Below are 9,898 nucleotides of genomic sequence, written 5' to 3'. Positions count from 1 at the left end.
AAAATATTTTTTGATATGTGAGTGTGTGTATATATATATGTACTTTAAATATAAACATATGTACTTTCTATTTTGTGTTAACAATACAAAAATTATAACTTATAAAATTATTAATTACAATATATATTTGTTTATATAAACTTATAACATATAAATCTAAACAGAAGTTACGAGATTATAATGGTTAATTGGATAATTGGGTGTCCATAAAAAAGATTTTAATAAAATTTTTTTATCTAATTGGACATTTAAATGGGTTAGGGTAATTATAGAGTAGTGAAAATGTAGGATTAAGGTTAGGATAGTTATTTTTAAAATTATTCGGGTAGTTAATAAGGTTAGGGTTCGGATATCTCGAAATTAACGAGGTACTCTATCCGTTAACATCCCTACCCTTGACACATCGAGTTTCTTTTATGGTGTCAAATCCTAAGTTAATACTTAGCCGTTTTTATTAAAACGTTATTAAGACTTTATTTGGTTTAACATTTTTTATTTTTAAAATTAATATAAAGTTTGTATCAAAATAATAATTTTTAAAATTAAACAAAAATTGCTTGGTATACAGTTTGATAAAATAAATTATATAAACTCTAATTTTTGTTAAAATTATCTTAAAGGATATTCATATAATTTTCAATTACCTAATAAATTAAAACAGAATAAGTCTGTTTTGAACTTATATATGATTTTAGATATTAAAATAAAAAAATCATAGAATAGCTTTCAAACTTTGTATAGTAATAATAGTATTACACATTTGTTGATTTAGCAAGCAATCAAACCATGTTGCTTCAATTTTCAAGAAAGAAGAGAAATGAGGAAAATGTTAAAATCTTTTTTGGTGTAAAAGAAAGAAAAATGTTTAAAAAATACGTGGTTGTAACTTTGAATTTTGGGTTTTTTTTCTTATTTTTGTAAGAATAAACAAATATTAAATTTTACTATTCTATTGCTAGGTCTTTTATTTTTTATTTTTCTAATAGTCTTTGTTGAGATAGAGATAGAGAAGGAGATTGTGATTTGCGTTGGAGAATGGTGATTTGTACAGAGAGAGAGATTGATTTAGAAAGAGGGACATATTTAAAAAAAAAAGAAAGAGAAAGCTCATATTTAGAGTTTTTATTTAAGCTTTTTTGTTTTTTTTTTATTTTGTTCAAAATATCCCTACCTTCTAAATTTTGATCAAAATTACATGAAGGTCCATTAATTTTCAAAATTGACACTTTATTCCAAACAAATATTTTTTGTTGAACACGTAGGCCTAGTCGTTAGTGTTTTCGTTCGTCAACTTGATGATGTGACAAAGGTAAAAACATAATTTTATCCTTAATTAATTTTTAAAATTACTATTATATAATTTTATTAATTTTTATTAATTAAAAAAAAAGCTTCCATTTGGAGCAAGTGCTCCCTTCCCTTGGGAGCATTGACTTAAAAAGAGCCTATTTTTTATTTTTATTTTAAAATATAATAAAATTTTTAAAATTAATAAAGAAAGAAATAACATTTTATTTTGTTTATAATCTCTGTTAATAATGTTTGTACTATTAGGATGGAGTGTCTATTTCGAAAATTAATAAACTTATTTAGAATTTCAATTAAAATTTTGAGAGGTGAGGATATTTTACCCTTTAAAAAAAGTTGTTTATTTCTTTTAAGAACTTCTCAAAATCTTGTTTAGTTTGATTTTAACTTTTAAAAGATAAATAAGTTGAAAAAAAATCAGACCAAACAGGCAAGAGTGAATATTAATTGATTTAGTTATGTTAATTTTTAAGTTATTTTTTTTATTTTAATATTAATCGTTTTAGAAATATAATTTATTGGAATTATTCGATTAGTTTTGAATGTTTAAAATTTACAATCAAATGGATTAAAATTTTTTTATTATATTTTATATAGATATTTTTAGGTATGCTGCTCAAAAAAGTCTATAAACTATTTAAAAAAACTTAAATAAGCTTTTATTTTTTTTTTACCTTCAATCTAGTTCTGTATTTTTATTTTAAATCAAATAAGCTCTTATATCTAATATTGATTAATTATTATTAATTAAAATATCACTTCTCATTTTATTTTCACCTGATATTGACGTGATGCTGATATGAAAGATAAAAAATATCAAATAAACTATTATTTTATATTAATATGTCATTTTATTATCAATTAAGATATATAAGCATATCACATCATAGTCAATTGTAAACATCAATAAAGCATGCGAATTTCATGTGACATAAAATGATAATTGACATTTTCACTAACTCAAATATTAATTATAAAAAATTATTGATTGAAAATATAAATATAAAAATATAATTAAAAATAATAAAAAATTAAATAATTTAAGAGTTTTTCAAATATTATATCATATTTTTAAAATATATCTTAAAAATTTATTATTATATTTATTATAAAAATATATCTAAAAAATATCTCGCTTTTATTTATTTTTTATTAGTTATATTATTAAAGTTTTTTAATCGAATGATTAAACCATCGTCATTTTCGTTATTAATTTATACAAAATAAAATAAATTAAAAATAAAACCCCCAAACAGTCCAAGAAAAAAGTGATAAAAGAATGTGAAAACTTATCCTAAAGCGCACACGTCACAATGCGGGGCGTCTCGTCTTGGGTAATGTGCCGATCCGTTGTTGCATAATTTATTTAATTTCCAATTATTTAAATTCCGGGAAAAGGTCAGAGCAAATCATTTTGCCAACTTTCCCTCTCGTTACGTTACGACTTTACACTTTTATTTTTTCTTTTCCGAGGAAAAATTCCTCCAAACACTTCCCTGCGGGGGAAAAAAAATCCAGCATGGAAATGGAATCTCCAGCTGAACGCCGCCTCTACGCCATCCACTCTCACCTCCTCCCTTCCTCCAACGCCGAGGATGACTCCTTTCTCCGCCGTAACCACACCTCCTCTTCACACTTCTTTCACGGTTTGTACTCTCGAAGCCTTTATATGCATTTACTCTCGTATATGCGTCCATTTGATGACGTGATAATTCGTATTTTATGTATTTCTAAATTTCATGTTCATAAAATAGGAAGTGTTTATGTAGTGTTTGTTCTGATTGATTGCTTATTTTGATTTGATCATCGCAGTATATTGTTTGATTAATCTCGTTGTTTTTAGTTAATTCTTTCTTCCTTTCGTTTATAAATTTTTTATAGGTCAAAAATACGGTGTAGTCCTCCCGGAGAAATTGCAAAGTGGAAAATGGAATGTTTATAGGTATGGTCTCTGTTTCTTGCTATACTCTGCTTTTTGTTTCATTTTTCTTTCTGAATTTTTTTTAGCATTGAATTTGCTCACGCAGATCAGTTCGTTCTCCGATGAAGCTTGTGAGTAGGTTTGCTGATCATCCTGAAATCGGGACGTTGCATGATAACTTTGTGTGAGAATTTTTTTTCCTTTTTAGATGCTTAGTTGTTTTTTTTTTGTTTTATTAATCATATGTTTATCAATGTTTTATTATGTAGACATGCTGTTGAGACTTATAAAGATTACAAGTACTTAGGAACGCGAATTCGGGTGGATGGAACAGTTGGGGAGTGAGTTATATTTGGAGCATTTTATTTTAACAAGTTTGGAGTTCAAGTTAGTTGAGAATTAAGATGGGAATTTTAATTGTGAGGTTGTGTTAACTATGCTTTGCATATGAAGGTATAAATGGATGACATTTGGAGAAGCAGCTACAGCTCGAGAGGCAATTGGTTCTGGCCTAAGGTGTTATGGGATAGAACAAGTAAGTCACTTCAAAGAACTTGGATTTCCCATGTTTTAAGACCCCATCTTTATTCAACCGTGGGTTTCTTGTTTATATTAGCTTTCCTACACCAAGAATTTCTGCCTGTTGGAATTTTTAATCATTGATATTTGTAGGACAGTTTTGACCTTTTTGTGGTTTGGAACAGGGAGCTTGTGTTGGACTTTATTTTATAAATAGACCCGAGTGGCTGGTGGTTGATCATGCTTGTGCAGCATATTCATATACTTCAGTTCCTTTATATGATACTTTAGGTGTGCCTTTTACTGGTTAAATAATATCTTTTAGTCCTTGTGGCCCTATTCTAACAGCGTTTTGCCCATTTGCAGGTCCTGATGCAGTTAATTATGTTGTGAATCATTCAGGCATACAGGCTATTTTTTGTGTACCACAAACTTTGAACACTGTGAGTTTGATTTTTGCTGCAAACCTTGTAAAATTTCTTGCATCTTGTTTTAATGACTGATTTAAAATTTATTCTTATCTCATTTTCTCTTCTTAAAATTGCAGTTGTTGAGCTTCATATCTCAGATTCCATCTGTACGTCTTATAGTGGTATGCATTTCTAGAATCATAACAGAACCATATGTATGCTAGGTGTTTATTCCCACTAAGCTTATGTTATCTCTTGGCTCATTTTATGATGAAGGTGGTTGGAGGAGCTGATGAACATTTACCTTCACTTCCCTTGACATCTGGTGTGAAGCTTATATCATATCTAAAATTACTTGGTCAGGTATAAATTACTCCTGTGTGTGTATTTTTAGTTATCCTTGTTAGAGATTTACTTTTAACCATATGATGCCATTTTTAATATGCTGCTAATTGTTCAAGTTACTCCATATGCTTTATGTTATATAATTGCTAGTGCTGATAATAGCTTTTAGTTGTTTTGCTGAACTATATATATTTTTTCCTTGAATTATTCAGAATGATGATACTTGAGTAAACACTTCATCTGATTAATGATTAAATGTTCTATCATAGTACAGGATTTATTATTAGTTTAGCAAATCATCAATCTGAAATACAATTGAAATTGCAGATCTGCATATTTAATCTGGCTTCTCGTTTATATCTTACAAATGATTTTCTTTTAGGGCCGCAGTAACTTGCAGCCATTTTGCCCTCCTAAGCCTGAAGATGTTGCGACAATATGCTACACTAGTGGTACTACTGGAACACCGAAGGTAAGATTCTTATTATGTTTGAACTTTGATTCTGGGCTTCTCCAGCTACTTTGATCACTTTCATGCTTTTAATTTCTTTCTTTGCTGCCTGACATATAGCGTTATTTCTTGTTTTTTCTGGACAGGGAGTTGTCTTGACACATGGAAATTTAATTGCAAATGTTGCTGGTTTCTGCCGAGCTATAAAATTTTATCCCTCTGACATGTGAGTTTGTTATTCAATTTATCACCTAATATAAAACAAAGTTTTATGAAATTTTTGTTAAGATGCTTATTGCTTTGTGTTTTTCTATTGATTAATGTTCTCATTTAATAGTTATATATCCTATCTTCCTTTGGCTCACATTTATGAACGAACAAACCAAATCATCTCAGTTTACTATGGTGTTGGAATTGGCTTCTACCAGGGGGTATGTGACTCTATCAAATCTCTAATAACGCTTCTTTTGCATGTTGAGCTTGCTATCTGTCAAATTGATCATCTGTAAATTTATAAGTTTCAATATATCATGCACAATATTAGATAAACAGTTTCCTTTGTTGAACGTACGCCAAGCATGCAAAAAATTATAAGTGCATCCATCTTAGTTATAGTACTGGAAGTGTAATCGAACTTTGTTGGTGCTTGTCTTTCTGTTGGCTCATTGAATCCTGTTCTCTACTGCATTACAATCCTCGAAGCTTGATTTCTGAATAGAGAAGAAACTGTTACTTTACTGTTATTTTAAAAGGCTGAAGTTATATAATTGAGTTTGTTGCTAGCAAAGAATCTCTCTCAAGGAGCTCTGTGTGGCTTTGCCACACATCTCCATAGATATCATGTCTAATTAACCTTCTTTTGGTATGCCCACCACATTGTGTCTCCAATACTTTGTTGTTCTCCCTAATTTATCTTCTCATGCCATAATTAATTCTTCACACATACAAGCTTTATGAATGTCTATGCCCCTCTCGTTTGCAGGACAATTTGAAACTGATGGATGATTTGGCTGCTCTTAGACCAACGATATTTTGCAGTGTGCCTCGATTATATAATCGAATTTATGCTGGGTACGATAATGGTTGTGAGTTGCATAAAATCAGTTGATGGAAATTTTTATGTTTATGAATTCTTATTTAGTTATTTCACTGCTATAGAATCACCAATGCTGTCAAGACTTCTGGCGTTCTAAAGGAGAGGCTATTTAGAGCTGCCTACAATTCCAAGAAGCAAGCCATCATGAATGGTATTCTTTCCAATAATTGAACTTTTTCTTTGTTGCATAAATTTTCTTATGAATTTGCTGCTACATATATTGTTCATGCAAGAGCACCTATACAGAGTTATGATAAGAGAATGTGAAGTATAAAATGGTAAATATCAGTATGCTTGCCTCATGTTTAACTATCCAATCGCTAATGCTTGCTATTGTTTCAGGAAGGAATGCATCGCCAATTTGGGATAGATTGGTCTTTAATAAAATAAGGGAAAAGCTTGGAGGACGAGTACGTTTTATGGGATCAGGTGCTTCCCCTCTGTCTCCTGATGTAATGGACTTCTTGAGAGTGTAAGTTGATTCTCTTATATGAGGCAATTATACGTAATTGCTGTATTTGAGCATTTAGGCTCCAAATGCCAAAGCTTTCCGAATGAGCAACATTGATTTGATATTGTTATGTTATGGTAAAATGAAGAGTTGAGGTAGTATAGTTTACATTTGATATGAGTATATATTGCAGGTGCTTTGGCTGTCTAGTAGTTGAGGGGTATGGCATGACGGAGACTTCTTGTATAATAACCTTGATGGATGAAGGGGACAACTTATCAGGTCATGTTGGGTCTCCAAATTCTGCCTGTGGTGAGTAGCCTTGGTTTCTTTCATGCGAATTGAAACTTTTTCAAGTATATTGAATAGAACCAATATTTCATTTGCTAGAAGGGTATAGATGGACTTTCTAGTTGCCAGGATATAATCTAAATTCAGAGGTCACTTGCAGTAAATTCTGAGGATCTGAATGCTTGTCATTTTAATTGAACAACTTATTGAGTAGAACTCATCTAATTTTGGTATTTGATTGCTAAGTACCTCATTTCTTTGTGCATCTGCACATCCTAGGGACTATATGATAATTCCTTTTTCTTTTTTCAGAAATAAAACTTGTCGATGTTCCTGAAATGAATTACACCTCTGAGGATGAGCCATATCCTCGTGGGGAAATTTGTGTGAGAGGTCCTATTGTTTTTCAAGGCTACTACAAGGATGAAATCCAAACGTAATAATCTTTCACATCTTATTATATTCTGTTGCCACATGTATTTGCAAACTTTTGCTTGATCTGATTGCACTGTTGGTTGAACAGGAGAGAAGTAGTTGATGATGATGGTTGGCTACATACAGGAGACATTGGTTTGTGGCTGCCAGGAGGGCGTCTCAAGATTATTGATAGGTCATATTTTTTTAACCTTATTTTTAAATTATTCAGTGGACCAGATATTTGTATCCACCTTATGATCTATTGTCTAGATATCAAAGTCTTTTTATATGAGATAGCACTTGTGCTTGACTAGTTGTCTTGTGTGTGTGTGTGTGTGTGTGTGTGTGTTGGTGGGGGTGGGGGGTTTGCTGGCTGGATTCAGTTGCCAGGAAAATCTTTTAAACATGTGATTTCCTTCTTGTCTTTGATCTTTGGTAATGAATCATCTACATGGATCATTGCCATCCGTTTGTTCAAACTTTTAACTAGACAAACCTTTTTATGACCATGGCTGCTAATTCATTACAGGAAAAAGAACATATTTAAGTTGGCGCAGGGTGAATACATAGCACCTGAGAAGGTTGAGAATGTATATGCGAAATGCAAATTTGTTTTGCAGTGTTTTATATACGGTAAGGAAATAGTTTGCAAATGTAACAACTCAGGTCCAAGCATCACTTGCTTAGCAAATTTTCGGGTTTAAATCACGTAGCTCTCAAAAGCTTAAACTCAAGTTGCTAGTAGTGATTGACTTGAATCCTTATATGGGCCTTTAACAAATCACACTCACTGGGATGGGATATAACAATAAATGTTTTGACTAAATTTTTTTTTGTCCTGACTGCTTAATATGTTTATAGGTGATAGTTTGAATTCATCTTTAGTAGCGGTAGTTGCAGTGGAACCTGATGTGTTGAGAAATTGGGCTGCATCTGAGGGCATCCAGGTGTGTTTTCTTCTCTTCCTTTTTACTTGGTCATCTTTATATGAGGAGATTGAAAAAAATTTGAAACTGTCAGGCCATGCTGTCGCCATAAATCTCTTATATTAATCAAAAGACAAAACAAAAGTATAAATATACTAAGATGTGAACAAGACAAACTCATCAAGATAAAAAAAAAAGTCAACAAAGACAAACTGGGTATATGGTCTATCCCAATTTAGTTTAGCTTCATCTTTTTTATCAACAATGACCAAGAATGGCTCAGGAATATTGATTAGCATTTCAAACATTATAGCAATAGTCAGCTAAAAACATTGATCAAGGGGATTTTATAGTTTTTATAATACCCATCACTCAAATTTGGAAGTCATTGATGTGTTTACATTCACTTCTCTTCCCACTACATTCTCTGTCCATGTTATGTTAGGTCATTAGTGGCCCCAAAAAACTGTTTTTGACCGTTTAAAGGTTCACTCAAATGCATTTGTACAGTATGAGGATTTAGCACAACTGTGCAATGATCCGAGAGCAAGGAATGCTGTCCTTGCTGAGATGGATGACGTCGGAAGGGAAGCACAGGTAAACTATTTTAACCAATGATTATATTTAGCCATTCCATCTTTCAGTGAGTCCTGTTAATTTATTTGAATTCCTTGCAGTTAAAAGGCTTTGAATTTGCAAAAGCTCTAACTTTGGTACCAGAACCATTCACCGTCGAGAATGGCCTTCTCACTCCAACATTCAAGGTAAGCCAGCCATTCTTTCTTCACTGGCCTGCTTGAGCATCCATATACTGTCTTTCACTCCCAGCTTGTTTGACCTTATTGTTATTTATCCAGATCAAGCGGCCTCAAGCAAAGGCGTACTTCGCAAAAGCCATATCAAACATGTATGCTGAGCTTTCGGTATCTGATCCGACACCACAGAAAATGTCATGAGGCAAGTCCCACTTCTTGAAAACGAAGAAGTAGACAAAAATAATGATTAAAAAAAGAGGTAATGACGTGGAAGGGAAGTCCCTTCCATTTGATTCCATAAAATTCCAAGGGGATGATTATCGTAGTTTTACATGCTCAATCGCTATAATCATATTTGAAATGAGGCTTTCATTTCTTTGTTGTAACGTATATTAATTATTCAATAATAATTTTATTTTTATATTTTTAAAGGTCAAGGGCAGGTCAATTATTACACTGCACAAAGTAACAAACCTACATTAATCTTAAGAACGATGGCAAGGGGGGTACTTATTAATTTTTAGATACTTGAATTTGATTAAAAATTAAAATTTAATCGTCTACTCTGCAATGTAATTGGATTTTTCATATTGTAAAATTTTTGGAGATCGTTTTGGTTTTTTTATCAGATTGTAATGCTTTCTCTTTATTTTTTTTTAAATTTTTTGATATTTTGGTCAGAGATTTTTTTATGGTCGGAGTTTTTTGGTTTTTTTAGTGTTTTTATTGTCTGATATTGTAATGGAAGGATCTACTTCGAATTTTGTATTTCTCACGAGGGTTCTGAAGATATGAATTTATTTTGTTTTGATACCCTTTATCATTTCTAATAAAAAAATATATTAAATAGGTGATGAAAGGAATACATTTATATATTTAAATTTTATTTTACTTTTTAATGATATGAGATACGTGACACTTGCAGTAATTTTCTGTACTCAAATTAATCCTCTTCAATGCCTTGACTTTCATACGAGATCCCAATTACCTCATATTTCACAAAACTAC

At 31.3% G+C, this 9,898-nt stretch overlaps 1 protein-coding gene across 1 annotated transcript; it reads left to right on the top strand.

Moving 5' to 3' along the window:
• On the top strand, positions 2,701 to 9,321 carry LOC18600377 (long chain acyl-CoA synthetase 7, peroxisomal). Its single transcript, XM_018122362.1, has 23 exons — positions 2,701 to 2,954; positions 3,190 to 3,250; positions 3,336 to 3,413; positions 3,499 to 3,570; positions 3,683 to 3,764; positions 3,934 to 4,039; positions 4,115 to 4,191; positions 4,296 to 4,340; positions 4,435 to 4,521; positions 4,886 to 4,975; positions 5,101 to 5,180; positions 5,292 to 5,385; positions 5,937 to 6,025; positions 6,113 to 6,201; positions 6,393 to 6,522; positions 6,695 to 6,813; positions 7,105 to 7,228; positions 7,316 to 7,402; positions 7,739 to 7,842; positions 8,071 to 8,156; positions 8,646 to 8,732; positions 8,813 to 8,899; positions 8,993 to 9,321. The coding sequence occupies exons 1-23, from the start codon at positions 2,828 to 2,830 to the stop codon at positions 9,089 to 9,091; spliced, it is 2,100 nt and encodes a 699-aa protein (XP_017977851.1). The 5' UTR covers positions 2,701 to 2,827; the 3' UTR covers positions 9,092 to 9,321.

The sequence above is a fragment of the Theobroma cacao genome, chromosome 5, assembly GCF_000208745.1.
Source record: "Theobroma cacao cultivar B97-61/B2 chromosome 5, Criollo_cocoa_genome_V2, whole genome shotgun sequence".
NCBI lineage: Eukaryota > Viridiplantae > Streptophyta > Magnoliopsida > Malvales > Malvaceae > Theobroma > Theobroma cacao.
The sequence above is the reverse complement of the archived record's forward strand: the minus strand, read 5'-3'. Positions and strand labels throughout refer to the sequence as shown.